This window comes from Macaca mulatta, chromosome 4 (assembly GCF_049350105.2).
Source record: "Macaca mulatta isolate MMU2019108-1 chromosome 4, T2T-MMU8v2.0, whole genome shotgun sequence".
In the NCBI taxonomy this organism is placed as follows: Eukaryota; Metazoa; Chordata; class Mammalia; order Primates; family Cercopithecidae; genus Macaca; species Macaca mulatta.
In genome coordinates, this window is record NC_133409.1 from 14,568,367 (window position 1) to 14,594,525 (window position 26,159).

General features: G+C 44.5%; 2 protein-coding genes across 3 annotated transcripts in view; both read right to left on the bottom strand.

Annotated features, from left to right (window-relative positions):
* The window catches only part of ZBTB24 (zinc finger and BTB domain containing 24), a 17,859-nt gene extending 3,241 nt beyond the window's left edge, over window positions 1–14,618 (bottom strand). Inside the window, exons 1-5 of one of the 2 annotated variants that reach the window (XM_028847020.2) lie at window positions 14,385–14,618; window positions 12,401–13,380; window positions 7,797–7,964; window positions 7,209–7,292; window positions 6,439–6,522 (exon numbers count right to left, since the gene is read on the bottom strand). In XM_028847020.2, coding sequence (XP_028702853.1) covers window positions 6,439–6,522; window positions 7,209–7,292; window positions 7,797–7,964; window positions 12,401–13,352 — 1,288 coding nt within the window. In that variant the 5' untranslated portion in view covers window positions 13,353–13,380; window positions 14,385–14,618. Of the gene's footprint in view, window positions 1–6,438; window positions 6,523–7,208; window positions 7,293–7,796; window positions 7,965–12,400; window positions 13,381–13,516; window positions 13,628–14,384 lie in introns of those variants that run through there. The other variant, XM_077999277.1, reaches the window with a different exon arrangement.
* Window positions 14,619–24,978: 10,360 nt separating this feature from the next.
* AK9 (adenylate kinase 9) overlaps window positions 24,979–26,159 on the bottom strand; it is a 177,972-nt gene continuing 176,791 nt past the window's right edge. Inside the window, exons 40-41 of the mRNA XM_028847018.2 lie at window positions 25,765–25,879; window positions 24,979–25,318 (exon numbers count right to left, since the gene is read on the bottom strand). Of these exons, the coding sequence (XP_028702851.1) occupies window positions 25,116–25,318; window positions 25,765–25,879 (318 nt within the window). The 3' untranslated portion in view covers window positions 24,979–25,115. The remainder of the gene's footprint in view (window positions 25,319–25,764; window positions 25,880–26,159) is intronic.

A 26,159-nucleotide genomic window follows, 5' to 3' on the forward strand; every position in this document is an offset into this window, starting at 1 on the left:
AGAAACAAAATTAAGTAATCCTAATGCAGGCAAGAAAACTAAATTGGAAAAAAAGAAAAAAAAAGAAAAAAAGCAAGCAGCAAAATACACTTAACTGGAGAACAGGAGAACAGCAAAGGATAAGTACAATTTGAAATGGAAGATGGTCAGTGATGTTCCCTTTCACAGCATCTACTGGAAAATTCAGGCAAGACATTTCTCCACGCTCCATCGAGGCAGAGGACAGCGTTAACAACTTGCACGAATCTGCATCTTTGCATCATGAACTCTTACCACTCCAAAGATTAAAACCGGGCCACTGCCATAACCTGTCTATAGCTTTCTACATCAGAGCGGGCCTTCTCTGATCTTGGTTGGTTTTCTCCCTCTCCAGATTCAAAGACTGAGTACCTGCTGTGTGCTTGTGAGTGTAAAATTCTTGTTGCAGTTTTCAGGTTTTTAAGAGACAGAACAACAACAATCATCCATAACATCGTTAACTATGCCATTTAGCTCCAGCTGAGTTTATATTTCAGAAAGTCGGTCTGATAGCAAATGTTTTTTGAGGGTGTTTAAAATAATGGAAATTCTTTGCAGGAGCAACATCCTGCGGTGGAAGCTCTTTGAGGGAGTGAGCAGGACAGCAGGAAGGCAAATGTCCCTGCCAAGGGGAATCTACAGGGGCCTTCCCACTTAGTGGTTTCTGATCTGTTCCCCCGTGTACAGTTCTACCACCTTCGACGGAGACGCCCATTCCTTAAAATTTGTTTAGTTCTCAAACACTGATAGATCATCAATAAAGTACACAGCTAAGAAACAGAAAAGAAACTTTTCTAATCTACTTGAGGAGATGCACGAACTAATTAAGTAACATAGGGCTGTGCTTCACTGAACATTAAAACAAGTGGCATCAACAATACTGAGTGCAGACAGGGTGCTGGACGGGGTGGGCAGGATCTGGCTAGACTGGAAAGAAGCCTGGGCCAGGGTACTAGTCTAAATAGTATGAGCAGAAGCTGGTGTCAGAAATGACCACACGGTGTGCACCAGGAGCGACAAGGATCCCTCTCAGGAGCCAGGAGGCCAAGGCACCAGGAGCTATGAATTCCGGGCAGGGGACCTGTGGAGCCTCTGGAAGTTTTTAGCAGAATGACATGCTGAAAGTACTAAGAAAATACACCTGTGAATGCTGAGGAGGGTGGGCTGGAGGCAGGAGGACCTCTAAGAGGCTATGCACAAGGCCTGGACCAGGAGGTGGCAGGAGGCAGACGGAGAAGAAGGATAAGGTACTAGGACAGGGCCTGCGGCATGGGGCCGGAAAGACGTGTGTTACAAGAGGATCAGACAATAGTGATTAAAGGAAAAGGCAGAGACAGGAGTGTGACGAAAGGTCCCACACAGGGTGACGTCAACAGAAGTACTGAAACAGCTCCAGGGTGTACTTCCAGACCCTCTTCTCAGCAGTTACTTCACCGATCCCAGCCCTACACTTCCCCAATGACTTAAATCCTGGACCCCACTCCAGACAGTATTGATGACTCACTGCTTATTGTCATCACAGCTGGATTTCCCACCCCCACCTGCTGAAACCCAGAATAACTCTCTTGGTTAATGACAACACCACCCAGCCCCTGCCCAGCCAGGCACAACAATCACAGTGACACCTGCCATTCCCTCAGCTGTCACGTTCACCTGGCAGTCCAGTTCCCTCTGTCTAGACCCCTCAGCATCCTGCCTCCCACTGTGGACCACAGCTTTGTTTTTCTTTAAAAATTACTGTGTTCATTGTAAAAGAACCAAATATTCAAAATACAAAGAATATTAAAACTTCCCCATTATTCTCATCTCTTGAGATAACCAGTTAACAATGGCGAATATCTTTACAGACAAATCTGTTTATTTGCGGTCTTACTCTGTGAGGTCATCCAGTGCATGTCATTTGTCACATCAGTAAAGCCACACCGCCATTTTAAAAGCCTGTGCTGTGTACCATTGTGTATACTGCCCCAAATTTACCTACCTAATCCCCTCCGGGGACATTTAGGTGGCTGTTAAGCTTGTTAAGTTATAAACAATGCTGCTTATGATGAATATCCTTAGGCAAACATCTTTTCACAATTGTGTGGTTTATGTTTTGGTAAGGATTGCAAAACTTCCTTCCAGAGGGTTCCCAAATTATATTCCCACCAACAATAAATAAAGATGTGCATTTCCTCAAGTACTTGACAATCTTGGCAAAAAAGGGACACACGTCCATAACTGTGGATAGCATGGTTCGACACCTGTGTACTTGGCATTCTTATGTGGTCTTCGCCGTTTCCCGTCCTGTGGTCACATCTCTGCTTTGGCTCTGACCACGCCATACTGTTTCATAATAGATGGCATGTAGACTCTGTAAGGGTATGTTATGGTGAGGAGCCCCCAGGTCTCAGGAATATGGGAAGACCCCCAGGTCTCAACATTAATGGATGGTCTCAACACACAGTTGAGGAGATTTGGGAAGCTTCAACTTCAAGTCACAATGAGGCTGTGAATAGAACTGTGACTTACTGAACTTTATCATGTGTTCCCAGGCAGGGCCATCTACCTGTGAGTAGGAGCCCTCAGAGCAGAATCAGTGTTTACGGAACACCATCCAGGAACAGGGACACTGGCGGGGTGGGACTGTGCTGTGGGGTCAGAGGTCACTCACCAGGCTTCTCTGTGGCCTGGGCTAATTCCCTTGACTTGATCCCAGCTCACCATGCAATCTTCTGATCACTAACTTGGCTTTCGGGTACACTAATGTGAGGAAGGAGGTGCTGTGGGCAACAGAAAGGTGTAATCCCTTTGTTGAGTTGACATATTCTCTGGTTTATCAGTCTTGTGAACTCACTTGGCTTGACTGGGTCCCTGTAAACCTGACCAGCGCCAGCTACGAGGACAAGATGTGAGCAGGAGGGCCTGAGATGTGGTGATCCGGCATGTACTGCTTATCTGCCTGATACTCTGCCTCTAGTCAAAATGTGTCCATCTCCCCTCACTGGGGATGCTCTCCCAGGAAAGAGAACATCTCTAATTTGCCCTTGACTTCTCCAGTGCTTGGTGCAGGACATCTAACCCAGAGACAGTGTGTGCCTAAACATCTAAGAGATGAATGACGGTTCATCTCTGAGATGAAGTCTCGGTTTCCAACTGAGCATGGCCCTGAGGGCAGGACTGGCACTTCTCACCCTGGCTGCGCTCAATGCCCAGGGAGCAGGGAAATGGCACACCAATGCCCTTCACCAACATTGAAGCAGATTCCCCACACTGATGTAGGAACAGATGGGTCATAGCTGCTGTTGAAGAGCCCCAATTTTTTGACAGGTTCAATTTATTTTCATATTTCTAAGTCATGCAAACCACTTTACAGAGGCCCATCTATCTCCTTTTTAACTCATCACACATCTTCCACTTTCTGTTCTGCTTCTCAAAGTTGACAGGCTGAGAAGAGTTTGCTGGAATTACAGTGGGGAGGTCTTCTGTTCCTTTTCATCCCCACTTCAAGTCCTACTGCTGCTCACAAAGACCAGAAACCTCACGCCCCCTTACACTCAGACAACAAAACCAAGGGGAAGTGTCTCCTCTGGCACTGCTCAGCATGACCAAGCCAGCTCCACTATCCTCCACCATCGCTGTCTCCCTAGGGAGCTCAGCACAGCACCACATACTATTTGCAGGCACATGTGTACGTGTGGAAATCCAGAGCTCTGGCTGCATCTCTTCCCTGAACTCTCCAGACCTGGAAATCTAATGATCTACCCCACACCTGCACATGGATGTCAAATAGACACCAGCCAGTCCGCCGTGTAACTCCTGATCTGTTCTTCTTAGTCTTCCCCAGTTTTTCCTCCTTCCAGTGGCTTTTGCCTCCTCTTTCAACTCCCACATCCAATCAGGAGCGAATCACATGGATTCTTCCTTGGAATACATCCAGAACTGGACCACTTGACACCACCTCTGCTGCTACCGTGCTGTTCCAAGCCCAACTACCGCACAGCCTCCTAATGGGTCTCTCTGCCTCCACCCTGGCCTCGCCCCCCGCCCCCCACAGGGCGGCTAGAGTGACCCTATTATAACCCTAAGGCATGCCACGTCACTTATCTCAGTAAAGCCACCTCCCTCAGAATAAAATCCAGTCTTTATTGTGGTCTTCAAAGTACTTCAGCCCGAGTGTACTCTACAATTGTTGAGGGGTACTTTGAAAAACACCAAGTCCCAGGCTCTACCCAGGTGAAGTCAGTCAGAATCTTGGAGGTTGGGACAAGGCTTTTTTAAAACCTCCCCAGGTGGTTAAAAAGCATGCAGCTAAACTGAGAACATCCACCTACACTAGGACTTCCTACTCCCAGCTCTCGGGTCGCCTCGGTGCTCCTCCCGGCATGTCTCCAGCATGGCAAAAACATTCCTGCCCAAGGGCCCTGTGCCCAGGGCTCCCCCTGCCTAGAATGCTCTCTCCTGGGCATCCTCAATGGCTGGCTGGCTCACTCCCCCACTGCATTCTCATCTCCATCCAAGACGCCACCTCATCTGTGAGACCTTCCCAAACCAGTCTGCACATGAAAGGGCAGCTCTCCTTCCCACACTTTGCCCCCTTACCTTGCATTTTATTACTCAACGCACTCACAACACCTAATGTGTTATACACTTGTTTGTACTCTGTCTTCCCTATTGAATGTCGGCCCCTTAAGGCAGGGGCCTGTCCATCTCATTCACTGCTGTATCCTCAAAGCCTAAAACAGTGTCTGGTTCCCAGTAAGTGCTCAGTAAATGTGTTAAAATGCATATCCTATGAAGTGTTTATTGAATTTAAGAAGAAAAACTTGTATTTAAATAACAACGTCCAGGCCAGGCACAGTGGCTCACGTCTGTAATCCCAGCGCTTTGGGAGGCTGGGAGGGTGGATCACTGGAGGCCAGGAGTTCGGGTGAGACCAGCCTGGCCAACATGCCAAAACCCTGTCTATACTAAAAAAAACAAAAATTAGTTAAACGTGGTGGTGCACATCTGTAGTCCCAGCTACTCGGGAGGCTGAGGCAGGAGAATTGCTTGAACCCGGCAGGCAGAGGTTACAGTGAGCCGAGATCGCACCATTGCACTACAGCCTGGGCAAGAGAGTGAGACAGTGACTCTAAAAAAAAAAAAAAAAAAAAGTCCAAAGCACCATAAATCAATTTGCTATTTAGATAATTCCAGTAGACAACAGAATTATTAAATAACCTGTAATGGCAAGTTTTTCTTAGAAAATCTGATAGACTTATTTTTAACATATGTTCTTTGCCAAAAGGTATAAAAGATCCAATTTTCTGATCTTACATAAAAAAACTGACCTGCCCTAATCAATGCTGCCTCCTCGTCATCTCTGAAACTGATTTTTCTGGAGGCGGTGCTGCTTAAGCTTAAGTGTTGGTTTTAGGGGAGAAAGTGGAAAAATTCTCAGTGTCTATGCTACATTTGTGTCTGTTACATTTGGCTATCTTTTCTAAAAAAATTATCTTGGGGCGGGCGTGGTGGCTCACGCCTGTAATCCCAGCACTCTGGGAGACCAAGGCGGGCGGATCACAAGGTCAAGAGATCGAGACCATCCTGGCCAACATGGTGAAACCCCGTCTCTACTAAAAATACAAAAAAAAATCAGCTGGGCGTGGTGGCGCGCACCTATAGTCCCAGGTACTAGGGAGGCTGAGGCAGGAGAATCACTTGAACCCGGGAGGCGGAGGTTGCAGTGACCCAAGATGGCGCCACTGCACTCCAGCCTGGCAACAGAGCAAGACTGTCTCAAAAAAAAAAAACATTATCTTGCTGGGCATGGTGGCTCATGCTTATCATCTCAGCGTTTTGGGAGGCTCAGACAGGAGGACTGCTTGAGCTCAGGAGCTCAAGACCAGTCTGGGCAACACAGTGGGATCCATCTCTACAAAAAACTAAAAAGTAAAAAATTAGGTAGGTGTGGTGGTGTGCACCTGTGGTCCCATCTACTCAGAAGGCTGAGGTGGGAGGATCACCTCAGCCCAGGAGGTCGAGGCTGTGGTAAGCTGTGATCATGCCACTGCACTCTAGCCCGGATGACAGTGTGAGCCCTTATCTAAAAAAAAAAAAAAGTCTTGATATCATCTTCAATGCTGAAGTAAATTAAGAGTGAAGCACAGAAGCAGACTCAGTCTCACTATTCTGTGGTATTAAATGAATTTGACATAGGAATAGCGCTCAGTGAGTGATCTCCGTTTTGCTCATCTACAAGAGATGTGATTTCCCCAAAGACAGTGCTGACAACATTCTGCCTTCAACGTTTAACTTATCTTCTTCCACAACTCCCATCCAATTTATAATAAACGTTTCCAAACACAGGCTGGGCAGGGCACTCACAGAAAGTACTTCATTCTTCACTCTCCTGAAAACCTCCCGTGTACCGGGGGAACAGACGAGGTGGAGTTTTACCTGTGTGTGTTCGCAGATGTTTCTTCAGCTGAGACACATCCATGAATTTGCGATGGCAGTCTTTGCATTCCGGTAATGAGTGTCCTTGTCGCAACAATAAAAAAAGTGTCAGTGCATATATGCTCTCCCTGCATTTTCTTCAGTGATTTGTGTTAAAGCACTTCCCTGAAAAATAATCACTTTAAATATAGTACTTTAACAACGAAAATTTTTTCATTAATTTGGTAACAGTTAATATTTTCCTAAGCACCTCAACTCACTGCCTCCTCCGAAAGAGATAGGATCCTTCCAATTCTAAATGTAGTCTCTCCTTTTCTCCTCAAAGTATTGGTGTGACTGAGGCCACAAATGACCTCCAATGACACTTGCAACCCACATTCATTTCTTATCAGTTGGCAGGAAAAAGGACAACAGAAAGAAGGACAACAGGTAGAACCAGGGGAGAGAAAGCCTGGGCTGACAGCCGCGGGGTGATGATGTCTGTGCCTAGGCACCACTAACAACCATTCACTGAAGCTCCCTTGGGCAAGTGGCACTTCTGAAAGATGCCAATTCTGTAGGGTTTCTGTGTGTGGCATCAAAACTGTAGTATACAAATAAAACATAATTCACATGGTGGCAGACAATAACATAAAAACATGTAATTTAGACTCTCAAGGCACTTTTCCCTAAATACCCATTTATCACCTACAATACGAACCTAACGTTTCAGAAACAATTTTTATTTGCATTTCTCTCCCCCCAATCTAAATGTTCTCACTTTACCGTACCTGTATGAACTCGGTAATGGCTCTTTAGTTGTCTGTTCTGGCTGAAATATTTTCCACATTGATCACAGGTAAAAGACTTCTGTCCTGCCAAAAAAACCAAAACACTAAAACTTGCAAAAAACTATAAAGATCTGGAATGCTCACTAATAAGGTAAATACTACAGTGGGTCCAGGTCCCCATTTTCTACAAATGATACAAGTGACCTGTTTACAAACCCAGAAGCCTTCAGTCTACCGCAGAAACATAAATGTGCAAAGGTATGTAAGGCAATAGGGAGTAGTGGAGACTGGGGTAGAACTGGAGAATTTAAGTTTCCCCCAAAGGCGTTCAAAGTAAAATAATTCTAAACTTTGTAGTTTCATAAAACATGCTTGCACACCAAACTCCCAGCAGCCAGTTTATAAGCTCTAGTTTAAGGATCAGTGCAGAACTCTAAACTGCACTCAGACAGATGCAAACTCCTGTCTTTCAATAACCCCACGTTGGAAATGATACTGGGCTGAGAAAACACCGTTTAGGTGTTGGTAATGCCCACCCTGGGGAAGGGGAATCTGGTGACAGCTGGCCCTCTGGGCAAGTCCCATTACCTGAGTGCAGGCTCATGTGCTCCAGCAGTGAGTGCTTGGTGGTCAGAGCCTTGCTGCACACGGTGCAGGTGTACGGTCGCTCGCCTGTGTGCATCCTGGTGTGGACCTGTAGCGAGTGCTTCTGGGCAAAGCCTTTTCCACACTCATTACATTTGAAAGGTCGCTCCCCTGGAAGAAGAGCCCCAGAAGCATGGCGTAAGAAAGAATCCACACATTTTTGTCTCTCCCCAATTAAAATCATAAAGGATTTTTCTTAGAAGGCACACATCCAAAAGGCCAACAATGGACACGAGACATCAGCAATAAAATTTTGGAAGCTGGAACAGATGAATCTGAAGCCAGCCGTGGGGAGCACTAATATAAACTCTCTATATATGTATGTTTTGGTAACAGGGTCTCACTCTATCATCCAGGCTGGAGTGCAGTGGCATTACCATAGCTCACTATAGCCTCAGCCTCCTGGCAACAAATGATTCTCCCACCTCAGCCTCCTGAGTAGCTGGGATACAGGCATGTGCCACCACCACACCCAGCTGATTTTTTAATTGTAACTTTAATTTTTTTTTAGAGATGAGATCTCACTATGTTGCCCAGGCAGGTCTCCAACTCCTGGGCTCAAGCAATCTTCCTGCCTCTGCCTCCCTAATTGCTAGGATTATAGGCATGAGCTACCACACCCAGCCCAATACAACCTAATTTTTAAGACACCATCTCCAAAAGGCTCAGGAATTGGTGGCACCTGCTATCTCTAGAAACAGGGGTGAGGGAGGGTAAATGAAAGTCTGTTTCAAAGGTACTCAGACCCCTGATCAAATCTTCCATTTTACACAGCCTGGAGACTGTCCCTCTCCCCAAAAGAGGATGGAGTGTTCTCTGAGGAAGGTTAAGAAAAAGGGGTCTCTGGATTAGGGGTTTCTAGGCACAGTTGAGTTGGAATTACCACAGGGAGAGTAAGTCAACATTTCCATCTGGGATGATGAGACTCCCCCACTCCTTCTTCCCTCTCCTGCCCTAGCCACAGGCGGGCAGCCAGGCCTAGTGCCTCCAAGTGGGAGAGTAGAAGCGTCTTCCACTGGAACGTGATGGTCCAAGGTGAGAAAGCAAAGATGTGGAAGCCTGGCACCAGCAAGGACATGGGGCACAGCCACACCACCTCCAGTGAGGTTATGACAGGCCTGCATAACAACTGTTTCAGTACTGACTGAGTGGATAAGTTAAATATTAAAAGCCAGTGCCTTTAAAGGAAGGCTGGAATGTAACAAAAGCCTACCAAGAGTTTTGCCCAGGCTTCTCCTGGGCCTTAAAGCATGACAAAATAACAAAGGAATTCTTAACGGGACCCATTTAGGATTAAACAAGTTTTATTGGGGATCTGAAGGAACTCCCCAAACTTCCTTGATTTAGCGGAAGATAAGGGTAATCACCCCAGCACCTAGACCCACTTCGATTAAGTAAACTTACTGAGGCCCCAGAAGAAGGTCTTTGGGACGCAGACCTTAGTTATAGATTAAAGGAAGTTAATCGCCTGTGTCTTTAGAGGAACGCACACTTACATGTAGACTACAGCTCGGGAGGTATATAAGCGCTGAAAACCTGCAGTTTTGAGTTGGTCTGGCGGTAACTTCCAGGCCTTCTCCCTGTAACCGGTTACAGAAAGAAAACCGCTCATCCTCCCCAGTTCATCTGCATCTCATCACTGGCCACGAGAAATAGCAGCCTGACCCTCAGTGTGATCTGGGAACAAGGTCACAGTTTTACAGGCTCTCTCGTACAAAAAAATTAGCCAGGCACGGCGGTGCTGCCTGTAATCCCAGCTACCTGGGAGGCTGAGGCAGGAGAACCACTCGAACTCGGGAGGCAGAGGTTGCTGCGCTGATCAGAGATCACGCCATTGCACTCCAGCCTGGGCAACAGAGTAAGAAATAAATAAAATACAGGCTCTCGCCACACACACAGCATTGCCAGTAGCTTTTAGCAACCCACTCTTACATATGATTAAATATGATTTTTAAACAACCACCAGGCACTCAAGGAAAGCCTTTTGTAGTAGTGACAGATAAACAAGCAAGAAGGAAAAAAAAAAGCAACTTGCCTCCAGTGAGGAAAATGTTGTTATCATTAACATGCTCACAGAAGTAAGATATTACATTGTGAAATAAAAAGATCATTCACGGCCGGGCGCGGTGGCTCAGGCCTGTGATCCCAGCACTTTGGGAGGCCGAGACGGGCGGATCACGAGGTCAGGAGATCGAGACCATCCTGGCTAACACGGTGAAACCCCGTCTCTACTAAAAAAACAAAAAACTAGCCGGGCGTGGCGGCGGGCGCCTGTAGTCCCAGCTACTCGGGAGGCTGAGGCAGGAGAATGGCGTGAACCCGGGAGGCGGAGCTTGCAGTGAGCTGAGATCTGGCCACTGCACTCCAGCCTGGGCGACAGAGCGAGACTCCGTCTCAAAAAAAAAAAAAAAAAAGATCATTCACATTAAAACATTTAAAAAACAAAAAGCTCCTAAAGGGGGAAAAAAAATAAGAGTTGAAACAGAAAACCTCAAAGGGCTGAAAAACAAAGTGGAAATCCCCCAGAAGGAAGGGCCAAAAATGATGGAAAATATAAGAGAAAATAAAGTTAGAACAGAGGAAACACAGCGGGGAAATCATCTATGAAATAACTCAAGATTTTCCGGAACTGAAAGACAGTTTCCAAACCTTATGAATCTACCTGGTATCTACCCAGATGGAAGAAAACAGATCCATACTAAAGTGATGGGCTGCAAAATTCAGAATACAGGTGCTGCCTGAATTATGACAGGACTACATCTCAACAAACCCATCATACTGAAAATATCATAAGAAAAAATGCACTTAATACAGAGTACTGTATGAATGCCCCAAATGCAGAGTACTGGTCACTTACCCAGGTGACTGCGTGGCCCAGCATGGCATGAGAGGATCATACTGAATATTACTAGACCAGGAAAAGATCAAAACTCAGAATTCAAAGTACAGTTTCTGTTGAATGTGTACTGCTTTCACACCATTGTAAAGTTGAAAAATTGAACCACTATGAGTCGTGGACTGTCTGTACTGGGGACATAAGGGAAGATCGATCCTACATGCTTTTTCTTAAGTCTTGCATAATGATTTAACTCCAAACTATGTCCATATAAATCTTTGATAAAAACAGCCAGCTGGGCACAGTGGTGCACGCCTGTAATCCCAGTACTCTGGGAGGCCAAGGCAGGCAGATCATGAGGTCAGGAGTTCGAGACCAGCCTGACCAACATGGTGAAACCCCATCTCTACTAAAAATACAAAAAATTAGCTGGGTGTGGTGGCGTGTGCCTGTAATCCCAGATACTCAGGAGGCTGAGGCAGGAGAATGGCTTGAACTCGGGAGGCGGAGGTTGTGGTGAGCTAGATCGCGCCACTGCACCCTAGCCTGGGCGACAGAGTGAGAATCCATCTCAAAAAAAAAAAGTCAATATATAACCCATTACAGTTCAATAAATATTTCTCAAGTATCTACTTTTTTCAAAGTACCAGAATTCAAGGTCTTCAACCTATCTGTAGCTAAAGTCTTTAGGGAGCTTTTAAAAGCACCAAGGTTCCAGATTAATCAGAAGCTCTGGGGTTGAGGCTTAGGCACTGGTAGTTTTAGAAGCTCCCTAAGTGATTCTAATTTGCAGGCTGAGAACCACAGCACCAGATGCTGCTGGATCACAGGAGAAGACTTAAGCACCAGTCCCTATACTTCAGCTTACAATTAAGTTGAGGGATGTACAAGTGGTAACAACAATCTGACCCAAAGCAGAGTGGGTTTTAAGCACCAGAAAGGGCTCAAAGAAGGAAGAGATTTCTCGCTAGGACTGTAGTGTCCAATATGGTAGCCACTAGCCACATGTGGTTATTCAAATTTAAATGAATTAAAATAAAATTAAAAATTCAGTTTCTCAGTCACGCTAGCCACAGTTCAGTGCTCAAAAACCACATGTGGTTACTGGCCACCATATTGGGCAGCGCAGATGTAGGAACATTTCCATCATCACAGAAGGGTCCCCATTGGTCAGCGCTGGGCTAGAGGGACCAAAAACAAGAAGGTATTTAAAGTCAGATAGCTGAGTTAGAAAGTGGTCCACACAGACTTGGACAAAAGCACGGTTTGGTCAAGATGAAGAATGTTCAAGAATCAGAAAGCAGAGTACACTGGGCTAGATTTTGATAAGCAGACATTAAAGGCTTCATTCAACAACTACAAATGAGAGGGGTTCTTGAACCAGGCTACCTGGGTTCAATCCCAGCTCTGTCACTCATGGGTGACTCTGGCAAGCTATTTAGGCTCCCCAGAACTTGGTTGCTTCCTCTGTAAACTATGCACTTTAGCAACCCTCTCTTACATATGAGTAAATACGATTTTAATCATACAATGTACAATGAGGATATTACCTACCTTGCAGGATTGTGGAGAAAATTAAGTGCAATAACATGTATAAAGGCTTTATTACAATGCCCATCATACAGAAGTTGCACAGTAAATGAAAGCTGTTATTATCATCCCTACTCCCAATTCTGAAACACACTGCAATCAGCTTTGAAAGCATCATTACCTGTGTGGCTCCTCTGGTGGATTGCTAAAAAGTGATTGTACTTAAAGACCTTGCCACAGTCTTTACAACGGGCCTCAGGGCCTCCAGGGCGCTTTCTCCTTCCACAGATCCTCTTGGCTGAACCACGGTCCTCTTGATCCCCAACAAGTTTGTAATCTTTAAGTTTGACGGATCTCCAAATCCTCCGCTTGCTGTACCGACTCTGGCTTGCCGGGCCATCCTGGGTCTTGGGATCATAGTTCTCATCTTTTTCAACTGGCATTTCCTCCTCTCTACTTGGCTCACAAGTAGGCTCCGATTCTTCCTTTTCTTTCGCTGCAATCTGCTTATTCAGTACACTACTGTCTCCTTTAACCACGAAGTTTTGTCTATTCTGAACTGAATTGTTCACTCTTAACTGTATTTCTTCCTCTGCAGCCAGTTCTGACTTCTCCTCCTGCAATGTATTGACTTTTTTTGGTCTTCCCCGTTTCCGCTTTGGAGGATCGTTTTTCTTATTAGAGATAACAACCACTGGGGCACCAGCAGTGTTCAAAGTTGTTGGCTTTGGGGAGCTATGATTATTTTGGAAGTCTGTGTAAGCCTTTACCAGGTCATAGACTTTTAAGAACTGAGCAGTAGCCAGGATTTGTTCTGTACTTTTCTCACTGGCATGGAGATAACCTGTGTAGATAAATTCCAGCAGGATACCAAAGGTGTCAGCAACCATGCCTTCCAGCATATAAATGGACTGGCCGATTTCCCCCTCTTCTGCGAACATCATTGAGAAGTATTCACTACTGGCAGCAAGTAAGGCTTTGTGGGCCCGGAAATGGACATTCTCCACGATTAAAGTAATGTCACAGAGGAAGCCTTTCTTCCTCTGATCCTCAAAACTGGCCAGGACAGTGTCACTGTGAGCGTCCGAGTGTACAACAAGCTGCCCAGAAGGCTCTGGCGATGTTTCTGCCATTTTCTTCAGAAGCCACGAAGGGTTAAATCTGAAATAAGAAAACAAGGTTTAAAAAGGAGGAAGCACTGTCTAAAAGGTTAATGCCAGCCCACATGAACTTCCTATTCACTTCACATCATTAACTGAATTTTACCATTACCATTTTTAATTGTCTGTCTACATACTTAGCTCTGGGCTCGGGCACAGTGACTCAGGCCTGTAATCTCAGCACTTTGGGAGGCCGAAGCGGGTGGATCACTTGAGACCAGCCTGGGCAACATAACAAGAATCCATCTACACAAAAAATACAAAAATTAGCCTGGCGTGGGGGTGCCCGCCTGTGGTCCCAGCTACTCGGGAGGCTGAGGCAGTAGCATCACCTGAGCCTGGGAGTTCGAGGCTGCAGTGAGCCGTGATCGTGCCACTGCACTCCAGCCTAGGCGACAGAACAAGACCACCCACCTCAAAAAACAAAAACCAAAAAAACTTAGCTCGGGGTTTTCTTTTCTTTTCTTTTTTTGAGATGATGTCTCACTCTGTCGCCCAGGTTGGAGTGCAGTGGCGCAATCTCGGCTCACTGCAACCTCCGCCTCCCGGGTTCAAGCAGCTCTCTCCCTCAGCCTCCTGCCGCACATTACCTAGCTGAGTGACTCTCCAGTATTCATGGAACGGTTCGGGGTCTATCTTCTCTAAAATGAAGGAATGGGATCAACCATCTCCAAAATCCTCCACAGCACGAACTTTCTATGGTTGCACAACTATCTCAAGGAGATCGAAGCTGCCTCCATCTCCCAGATTATTAGCCATTTAGTGTGTGGGAACCAATGTGAAGAGTGAAGAAATGTGCATGTGCAAAGCGAATGTGAGGTAGCTGCAATAAAATACTAATAACGTAAGCTGCGTGGGGCCACCACACAAACTGGGCGCGGCGCGGAGCCCCCGGAGGCCCGAGCAGGGGGAGGAGGCGTGGAAAGACCCCCACCTCCCCGCCCAGGCCCCGCGGGCCCGACTGGGGAGCAGACGGCGGGGGAGGAGTCGGTGCCGTAGACCTACCTCTCAGGGGCACCCGGTGGGGTCCGGGTCGCTGCCAGCTCACCCGGCGGCCTGGCGGGAGACCCGCGCAGGGCCCCGCCGGCCCTCCACTCCGCCCCGCCCGCCTCTGGGGCTTGTGCGCCGCACCGGTTTCTGCCCCTGCGCTGCCGCCGCAGCCACAGCCACAGCCAACCCGGAAGCGCGGCGGCAAGAGGCGCTTGCGCACGGACGCCGGACCACGTGGCCCGCAGAGGCGCCCCTGGAGGTGGGGGCCACGAGAGCGGCGGGGCGGGGCGGGGCGGGGCGGGGCGGGGCGGGGCGGGGCGGGGCGCGCGCGGCGCGGCGGCAGTTCGAGGGTTGGGGCGTGGAAGGGGCGTGGAAGGGGCGGGAGGGGTTAGGCGGGGCGAGAGTGCAGGCCCGGGGTTGTGGGTCCCGGGGGACGGCGGGGCAGGGGGCGAGACGGCAGGCCCCGGGCCTCGCCCCGGGCTTGGGGGCCGGGGCCGGAGCAGGGCGTGGAGGGGCGAGGCGGGGGCGCGGCTTCGGAAGAGGGACAGTGGCCTGGGCGGGGCGCGGCCAAGGGCGGGGCGGGGGCGGTGTCGGCGCCCGAGGTCCTGCGTGTGGCACTGCGGTGGAGCCCAGACAGGAGCGACTTTTGCGGTGGACTGGGGGCAATGGACAGGAGAGGCGTTGTGACCCCTCCCTTTGGGAAGTTTTATATCGTATTAAACTGTTAGCTCAACGCCGATACCTTAATCAATTTTCTCTTTTCTCCGACACTGAATCTGGTGTTAAGTTCTTGAATGTATAAAGGCATGAAATCCCCCTTACCGTCATCATCATTGTCATCATCATCACCATCATCATTATCTAGTGCTAATAATAATAACTGTTACTTACCTCCTAAATGTTTTTCACATCTGCCTCCTTTTCCTCCCCACTCCGGATGGCTTAGTCTAAGGGAATGAAGAGAGCACTGCAGTCAGAGAAACCTGGGTTCTGAGAGATCTTGGGCAAATTACTTACCCTCACAATTTCTTTACCTTACCTGTAAAATGGAGACGTGAAGGGGTGGCGTGCCCCTCCACACCTGTGGGCGTTTCTCGTTAGGTAGAATGAGAGACTTAAGAAATGAGACACAGAGACAAAGTATAGAGTAAGAAAAAGTGGGCCCAGGGGACCGGCACCGGCACCCGTCTCTGAGTTCCCTTAGTATTTATTGATAATTATCTTTACCATCTTAAAGATAAGGGAGTGGCAGGACAATAGGATCATTGTAGGGAGAAAGCAGTAAGACATATGGATAAAGATCTCTGTGACATGAATAAGTTCGAAGGAAAATGCTGTGCCTTGATATGCATATGCAAACATCTCCATAAACCTTTTAGCAGCATATGTCTCTTGCATGGACAAGGTTGGGGGTAGGGTCACAGATTAACAGCATCTCAAATACAGAACAAAATGGAGTCTCTTATGTCTACTTTCTATATAGACACAGTAACAGGCTGATCTCTCTTTCTTTTCCCCACAGAGACGTTAACACTAGTGCCACTTTGGTAGGGTTGCTATTGCATAACCAAAAGTATGTAATGGGCTTAGGAAGTGTCTGGTTTAATTCCCCCGCTATGATTAAAATGATCATTATTATTCAAACTTTCATCGTCTTTGTTCAATAGACTGTTTCTAACTGGTCTCAGCTGCAGTGTTGTTCCCTTTAATATGCAGTAGTACAGAGGATCTCTCCAAGTACATATGAGATCCAGAGACTAGAGTTACTCCTGGGCTTAGAATCCATGTGGCTCCCACATGCCCTCTGGATAAAGTCCAAGCTTCTTAATATGGTCTACAAGCCCCATCCAAATCCACTCCCCACCTACTTCCATCCATTTATTTCAGCATTTTCTCTCTCTTCGCCAATACCTAATTACTTATTATTTATTTTTCTGCCCATTTCCAAATTCCCAACATGCCATCTATAGCCTCCCCGATTTTGAACCGGAGGTGTAATTAGCAACCTGGCTCTTACATTTTTACTGTATTTTTATTAAAACTAGCTCAAGCCACACATGCTCCTTCTCTGAGGTTTCCCTTTCCTATTGAATAGTCTGTAAGTCGTCTGGATTTGTGGGGGTACAAGTGGGATGGGGGAGCGCTCCCTGACTTTTGCATACCAGCAGAAAGTTAGCTACCTCATTGTTTCTTGCTGCTAGGAGGGTTGCAGTCAAAACACTGGCCCTCTAGAGGTCCTCAACGGCATAAGATGACTCAGTGCCAAGGTAAGCCAGGTATTCCGTTTCCTCATTCAATCATTGCTCACTGGAGAATAACCCTGTGAGGGAAGACTGAGTCTGGAGGATCTTCCAGCATCAGCCACCCACAACACAGACTAGCCCTTTCTTCAAGGCAATTTTGTTTTGGATCCATATTGATTTTTTCGAAACTTTTGTTACTGTTAAGGCCAGCTAGTCTACGCCTAACAGGTATTCTTAACTTTAAATCTTGCAGAACAGGATTTGGGGTGTCATACATTCCTCTAACAGATATTTATCGAGTGCCTAGTAAGAGCCAGACATTGGCGTCAGGTGTTGGGGATACAGCAACTAATAAGGCCTTTGCTGTCATGAAGCTTACGTTCTACTAAGGGGAGACATGACAAATATACAAGTAAACTAATGAATAATAGTTTCAGAAAGTGTTAAATTTTATAAAGAATGATGATGGAGACTGACAGGGAAGTAAAATCAGGATAGGGTGACATTTGAGCTGAGATCTGAATGACATGGAGACAGCTGTGGGAAGATGTAGAATAAGAATGTTCTAGGCAAGGGAAAAGCAAGCATAAAGGCTCTGAGACTGGGAAGGAGCATCTGATGAATGGCAAGGACTGTGTGGCTGGAGCACAGTGAGTGAGGGGCAGCAGATGGAGTGGAGAGTTGCCAGATTTCACAAATAAAGACACAGGACACCCAGTTAAAAAAAAAAAATGCTGGCCGGGCGCGGTGGCTCAAGCCTGTAATCCCAGCACTTTGGGAGGCCGAGGCGGGCGGATCACGAGGTCAGGAGATCGAGACCATCCTGGCTGACACGGTGAAACCCCGTCTCTACTAAAAAATACAAAAAACTAGCCGGGCGAGGTGGCGGGCGCCTGTAGTCCCAGCTACTGGGGAGGCTGAGGCAGGAGAATGGCGTGAACCCAGGAGGCGGAGCTTGCAGTGAGCTGAGATCCGGCCACTGCACTCCAGCCTGGGCGGCAGAGCGAGACTCCGTCTCAAAAAAAAAAAAAAAAAAAAATGCTGCCTCAGCCTCCCAGGCTGGGATTACAGGCATGAGCTACCTATACCCAGCCAAGAAAGAATTGTTTTCATATAAATTTAGTGTAGCTTACAGCATACAATGTTTATAATGTCTATGGTGGTGTATAGCCATGTCCTAGGCCTTCACATTCACTCACCACTCACTCGCTTACTCACCCAGAGCAACTTCTATTCCTGTAAGCTCTATTCATGGTAAGTGCCCTACACAGGTGTCCTTTTTTTTGTTTTTGTTTTTTTTGGTTGTCTTTTATACTGTTTTGTTTTGAGACAAAATCCCACTCTGTTGCTTAGGCTGGAGTGTAGTGGCATGATCTCGGCTCACTGTAACTTCTACCTCCTTGGCTCAGGTGATCCTCCCACCTTAGCCACCTGAGTAGTTGGGACTGCAGACACACACTACCACACCCTGCTATCTTTTTTTTTTTTTTTTTTTTGGTATTTTTTGTAGTGATGAGGTTTTGCCATGTGGCCCAGGCTGGTCTTGAACTCCTGGGCTCAAGTGCTCTGCCCACCTAGGCCTTCCAAAGTGCTAGGATTACAGTCATGAGCCATCAGTATAGTGTATTTTAAGTGTGTTTCTTATGTTTTGATATTTTTAGATACACAAATACTGTGTTACAGCTGCTTACAGTGTTCAGTACAATAACGTTCTGTACAGGTTTGTAGTGCAGGAACAATAGATTGTACTAGGTGTGTAGTAAACTATACCCTAGATTTGTGTAAGTTCACTCTGTGATGTTTGCACAGTGACGAGATCACCTAATGATGCATTTCTCAGAACATATGCCTGTCATTAAGCAATGCATGACTGTACCTATAAAAGAAAACCAGTTAAAATGACAACTGTTTTTCAAGAGCAACAGTAGAAGTCAGAGGTTAGCGGCATACTTCCAAAATTCACCTAGAATCTTTTTTATACACTACAATTATCATGGACAAGGACAAAATCAAGACAATTTTGGTCAAAGAAAAAATAAAAGTATTAACCTCCTACAAACCCATACCATAGGAAGGAAAATAACACCAAGAGGAAAGTCTGAGATATAAGAGGGAGTTGTAAGCAAAAAAAAGAGAAAAAATATGAAGGAAATCTAAACAAACATTGATTATGCAAAATAATGTCTCATTTGGAGAGTAAACAAATAGAGGAGATCTAAAATATTGAATGAAAATACCATTTAAGATGGGAAGCTGGTTATTAGTATTCCAGTGTTTTAAGGGTACAGCTATTGATTACTTTAAGGCTTTACATATACATGGTGAAAGAGTAAGGGACAGCCACTTAGTTGGTACAAATAAGAATGCATACTTCAAACACTGTAGAGGAGATAATGGCATTTAAAAGTTATTGGTCAATGCCAGGTCGGGCGCAGTGGCTCACGCCTGTAATCCCAGCACTTTGGGAGGCCGAGATGGGCGGATCACTTGAGGCCAGGAGTTCAAGACCAGCATGACCAACATGGCAAAACCCTGTCTCTACGAAAAATACAAAAATTAGCTGGGTGTGGTGGTACAGCTACTTAGGAAGCTGAGGCACAAGAATCACTTGAACCCAGGTGGCGGAGGTTGCAGTGAACAGAGATCATGCCACTGCACTCCAGCCTGGGCGACAGAGGAAGACACTGTCTCAAAAAAAAGAAAAAAAAAGAAAAGAAAAAAAGAAGAAATAAAAGGAGAAAAGGATGGAACGGATATTGAAAAGGGAGGAAGAGCCAGACCATTTAAAGTCTTTTATGCCAAGAAAAAGGAGTTTGGATTTTAACTGAAATAGGAGGCCATTGGAAGATTATTCAGAAGGACTGTTGAGTCTGACTTGTGTATTTAAAAATTACTCCAGCTGCTATATGAAGAGTAGATCCTGGAGGGACATGAGTGGAGGCATGGAGATGACAGTGACAGCAGTGTAAAATGTGAGAAGAGCCCATATTCAAGGTAGATTTGGGGGATAGGTCTTTCTGAAAGGACTTGCTGACAATGGATGTGGGGAGTGACAGAAACAATGCAATCAAGATTGACTCCTGGGTTTGGGGATAAATCAACAGAGTGTAAGGTGTTACCATTAACTGATCTGGAGGAAAAGAAGTTGGGTTGGATAATAAGTATGGGGTGGAGATACTAAATTTGAAATGTTAACTAGATAACCAAGTACAGTAGGCAGTCGTAGGTAACAATCTGGAGTTCAGAGCTGAGAACAGAATTGAGATATTAATAATGGAGTTATCAGAACATAGATTATAAATTGTTGTAAGATCAGTTACAAAGTGAACATTGATAAAAGGCTATCCAGACTTTTTCCTCTATTAGTCTCCACTCTTCTCTCCTGGTGGTTTGTTTGTTTGTTTGTTTGTTTTTGGCCCTGGGAGGCTACAGGGACTCAAAGATTTCATCATCAAAGCCCTGTGCCAGCTGGCTTCCAGGTGTATTGAGCCAATGGAGAACCTGGCAGATTGGAGGAAGGAGAAGGTCATGATCATCTGGCAATTAAAAGTTAGTGGAAGTCCTTTGTCATGATGAAGGGCATCAAAAATATTTGTGTAGCCTGGGATGGTTGGTTGATAACTGTGGCTGGAAGGAACTGTAGTCCAAGGCTCATTATGACTTAAAGGGATTTGAGAAGAACAGAAGGATAATTGTCAATGTTCAGTGCCAATAGTGTATCTTTAGAGGGATTTTATAGCACTAATCCAGTAGTGCTCCAATTTCCAGATCCCACGTGTCCTGTACTACACAAGGGCAGGATGTGTATCTGCTTATATTTTAATCTCCTACTGTATATAGACTGGTAGAATTCTTGTAAATATACACATGCTTGCATATGCTAAGCAGTCTTCAACATGCCTCTCACAGGTTTGGTGAATACATGTGCTCACAAATTAATTCTTGGAATGTCTTTCACTCCCTGGTTATAATCTCAAATTTGACTTATTTTTTTAAATTTTTACCTGCTTTGATTTTTAAAAGTCCATTTAATTCAGATGTCACTCCCTCTGATAATTCTTGCCAGAACCACCCATAGCTAAGGGCTCTCAGGCTTTGTAGCTTGATATTCTTTAACCCAGGTCTTCATTTGTAAAAGCAAGAACCAAAAAAAAAAAAGAAAAAGAAAAAGAAAAGATAAAACAAAAAAATCACTAGACAAAGGCATTCATGTATCTCTCATTCCTATCCTGTTCTTGAACTTCCTCCCCTTCACCACTGAATTTGTGAAATTTTAATGACCTGAATTCAACAGATTATCAAATGAATTGCAAATAAAATGAAAAATATATAAAATTGAAAACGTTTAAAACCTATAGTATTTATTATTGTACTTTGAGTTTTGAAGAATTTAAAACCACAGTACACACCATATCCTGAAATAAATTCTAGAGGGCTTAAAGAATTAAATATATATTTTTAAAAACACAAGTAGAAGAAAACAGAATGGAATGTTCCATTTCTAGAGACTGAAGAATTTCCAGAGCTTAGAAGACTATTAAAAATCAGCCTGGCCAACATGGTGAAATCCCATCTCTACTAAAAATACAAAAATTAGCCAGGCATGGTGGCGGGTGCCTGTAATCCCAGCTACTCGGGAGGCTGAGGCAAGAGAATTGCTTGAATCTGGGAGGCAGATGTTGCAGTGAGCTGAGAACACGCCACACCACTGCACTCTGGGTGACAAAGCAAGGTTCCATGTCAATGAAAAAAAAAAAAGAAAAATCAGAAAGGAATGATGAACAGGTTTTACGTTAGTACTTAAAAAATGGAATATATTTACTACCAAAGGTTGATGTCTACATTACATAAAGAACCCATGCAGAATAACTTTTAAATGCCCCATAAGTTAGAGGGCAAAAGATGTGATAAAATAATTCACAAAAGAGAAAATGGAACTGGTGACCAACATATGCAATAATGTTCAATCTTACTATTAGTTCAGATTAAAGCAAAAAGGTTCTGCTTTTCACTCATTAAAGAAAAAAAATGTGAAGATACTGCCAAATGATTGTAAAGAAGTATTAAAATTGGTGCTCTTGGGCGCTCCTGGAAGCAGTATAAATTGCTAAAACTATTTTGGAAAGTCGCTTGGTAATATGAATTGTGAGTATCCATTTAAGAATATTCATGCCCTTTAACCCAGGAATTTTATTTCTCAGAATTTATATCAGGTTAATAATACTAAATATAAGAGGGAAAGATTCAACACAGTATTGTATTTATTTATTTATTTTTAAAATTTTTGTAGAGACAGTTTCACTATGTTGCCCAGGCTGGTCTTAAACTCCTGAGCTCAAGCGATCCCCCTACCTTAGCCTCCCAAAGTGCTGGGATTACAAGCGTGAGCCACTGTGCCCAACCTCAACATAGCATTTTAAAATATAGTATAACAGTACACGGTCCAGCAATAGGAATGGTCAAATATAGCATATCTACTCAGTGTGGATCTGAGTGTAACTGTTAAAAAAAAAAAAAAAAGGAAATCCTTTTCTTACTCCAAAATCCTTCTCTTACTTTTCCACATTTCATTTACTGTTTGACTTAGGATCTGTCAAATGGAGACTGCTTCTCCTTCCTGGGTGAAGTTATTGTTGCTGTGAAAATGACATCTAGACAAGCCATGGAGAGGCATAGGCTGGTTGGAGTTTCTCTTGCCCTCAAAGCTGCACTGCCTCAGCCTCTTCCTGAAGCAGCCAGGATTGGAGCAGCAGCTGGAGGATGGGGGTGGGTAAAAAGGAGTCTCTGTGAGCCTCAGTGAGCACCGTGGCCTGGCCACCCACTCTGTTAATGTTTCACACAGGGAAGGACACCTGTTCAGAATATTCTTTCATCATATTTGGGATGCTAGTTAATGGATTATTTATAATAATATGCAAGCATCATTTCTAAACAAAAGCAGAATCTCAATAAGAGGCTTTAAAAGGATACATGTTCTTCTTATTGTAGAAATGTTGTTCTCCCTTGTTGGGGACACAGACCCCTTGACCTGGAAAACACAGCTTGCTCCCCTGAGAAGGAAAGCAAACATGATAGGCGGGTGTGAGTGCACGTATGTAGTGGGCCTGGAGGGGGAGTGGTTCTCAGGCTCCAACAAGAAGAGTTTCCCAAGGGTCTCCCGTTTTTTTTTTTTGTACTCTAAAGTACACTCACACAGACACACAGACACACATGAAGGACACTACTGACACTACTTAAGAACACTGACACTGTGATGGTGGCTTCCAAGATGTGCTTACAGTATAGGAAGTGGTAAGGGTAAGAGCAAGGCTCTGTAGTTAGGCAGATCAGGGTCTGAATCTGGATAGTACTTATGTGATCTTGGGTAGGAAGCTCTTCTCATGTGTAATGATGAGATAAGGCATGAAAAGCCACTAGCACGCTCTCTCTGGCCACACAGAAAACAGCGGGGAAATAGTAGCCGTGTCAGTAGTTATTCTAAATCAGGCCCCAAATGTAGCTAACTGTAGTTGCATGTGAATGGTAGGGACCCGGGGTGTCCAGCACTAGAAGCTACTCTAGGAAATTTGACTCCTCACTCCTTCCCCACTGCTCTTACTTGTTATACTCTGTTGTATATATTTACTCAGAGGAAGATAGTCTATGGAGAGAGGGGTGAAAAGGGAGAATCACATGGCTTTTGGTTGCTGGCTCAGCTCAGGGACTGAGTTTCTTCCCACTAAGAAGATAAAGAGCATTTCCCCTAGTTTTGTGCAGAATTCAGCAGCTCCAGAACAATGATGCATGAGATGTTAGAGCTCAGAAGACAGCATCCTTGGGCTCGTAGAGTTCTCAGGGCAAAGCCATACTAGAGAACTTCATCCCCAGGAGATGTGCAGTGGGTGTGGACTTTCTCTGGAGCACACGGGACACTCCCTGGAGACCCCAAGAAACACTTGGCCGTATTCCGCAGGGACTGCTGCCCTTTGTAAAGGCAGGGGCACTGAAGCAATGAGTTGCTAAAGCAAACTCATCATACCCATAGGCTGAAGAGACCTGAGAATATTTATATCTTGTCAACAATGAAAAAGCCAGTAGATTGCAGTCAGTGATGGAAAGGTGGTAAATTATAGGCATTAAGAAATAAGCAGGGGGCCAGGAGCGGTGGCTCAAGCCTGTGATCCCAGCACTTTGGGAGGCTGAGACGGGCGGATCACGAGGTCAGGAGATCGAGACCATCCTGGCTAACATGGTGAAACCCCGTCTCTACTAAAAAATACAAAAAACTAGCCGGGTGAGGTGGCGGGCGCCTGTAGTCCCAGCTACTCGGGAGACTGAGGCAGGAGAATGGCGTAAACCCGGGAGGCGGAGCTTGCAGTGAGCTGAGATCTGGCCACTGCACTCCAGCCTGGGCGACAGAGCGAGACTCCGTCTCAAAAAAAAAATAATAATAAAGAAATGAGCAGGGAACAAAAATGGGGCTTAAGTTCCCAGCAAAACTTGGTAGCTATTGGCAACTCCCAGTCTCCTGAAAAAGTAAAGGCTTTTGAGGTTTATCCTAACTTTGAAAATAGGCTTCCAGTTTTTGTTTAAAAATCATTTTATTATGAAATATGTAATGCAAAACATATATAAAAAGTCTTCTAGTTTTTAATTAACATTATTGAATTTATAGGAATCAAAGAACTAAACCATCTATTGTAGAGATTATGAAGGCTCAGAGAAATTTACCCAGGGTTACACAGTTAATGGTCATATGCTTTATTTCTTATGAGTCAATCTTGCTGTTTCATATTCCAGATCTTTTTATATTGCTGCTGAAAATTGTTCTTATTTTAAAAATCTCATTAAATTCAATTTAGTAAGTTTTCCTCTAGCATATACTGAGTCATATAATGACTCTAGATTTCATCCTTCTTAAAATTCCAGGTAATTTCTAATTATAAAATAAGGTATGAAGCTTACTTCAATGAATACTTAAGAAAAAGAAAAGAGGCAGCCAGTCAGTTGTTGCAAAATCCATTTATTTTATTGGGAAAATGATAGTATCTTATGTTCACAAAGTTCACAAACAATTTCTTACGTAAAATGTATAACCCATATTTTGGTTTCATTTATAAGAATGTTAATTGTGTTTCTTAAAGCTTTCTAGCATTTAATGAGTAATTTTAACAGAGACTGACTTTTCTACTGAAAATGTTAAAAAGGAAAATAATACATTTATTAAATAAGTTACTTAAATTTTCTATATGCAATTATAAATAGAATGCTTATTTTGTTAAAGCATCCAAGTTCAGGCAAGGAGCAATACATTTTAAAATTGTATTAAAACTTATGTTTCCATAAGAGTGCTCCTTCCTGGCTGGCAGACCTTTTGAGTTCATCTGAAGTCTGGCAGCCATGGTACGTTGCTCAGGAGGCAAAAGTACTTCCAAGAGGTCCAGATTTTCAATCTACTTCTCTCAGTTTCCCTCTATCACTTTCAGATAACTCTTGAGATTCAGGCTGCTATCACCTAAGTAAACTACCCATTAATTGGGTCTATATTTCTGAGAGAGAGAAAGGTCTTTAACTTATGATCAAAGTCAATGGCTCTGAACTGAGGTTCCTTGTATTTTCTGGTCATCTTGGCACCCAGGTATGTTATGAGTTCACAACTCTCCATAAACTGCTCCATCTTCTTCTTATACTTTTTTCTTGTATATTCAGAACCTTTGGGATTAAATGCTGTAGAAAATTTCACAGAATTGTGAATAATTTCTGCTAGTGAGTGAGTCATTAAATGAAAGAGAAAGAGACCTGGATGTGTGATTGAGTTAGTTACATAGTTATGGTTGAGAAGATATCCAAATCCCAAATAAAATCTGGAGATTATTTGTTTTAGGTCATAATTGCCTCTATTCACCCTTCTTTATGGCATGGATTATTGACAGCTGACTGTATTACTCATAGTCCCTACTTTGAAAACAGAATTTTAACTTTGATATTTTATTTAAAATATTTGGCTTGTATTGTATTTGCTACTAACACTCTCTCTCTCTCTCTCTCTCTCTCTCTCTCTCTCTCTCTCTCTCTCACCAAGCAGGCAACTCAGTTTAACAATCCTATTCATCACTTATACTACCATTAATGTTAAATTCGTTCTGAGTAGTAAATCATTAAAAAAGACATACCTTTGAGATGAAGTGCTATATATAGCAGTGCAGATCTCCTTATACTTAAGAAGGGGAACTTGGGCTTTAAGCATCCTGCTGCATTCATTGCTTTAATTAGAGAAGTTGCTATACCCTGCAGGGAGGGAACAATTCAAATTTTGTGTATACTTGAGTTTGGTTTCTTTTCTTAGTGCCAATAGATAAAGAGGCAAATATTTCTTTGCCTCAAATAGTCCCCTGGAGTAGGGATGGGGCTTATAAATATGGTTAAATGACCAGTTAGCCAACAGGAAAGAAATACAAAATACATTTGATTAAGAAAAATGAAAATTACAAACTGACTCAGTGTCAGCTGGGTGATGGATAGGAGTATATGGGCTTCATTACACAAGTCTCTCTATTTTTATATGTTT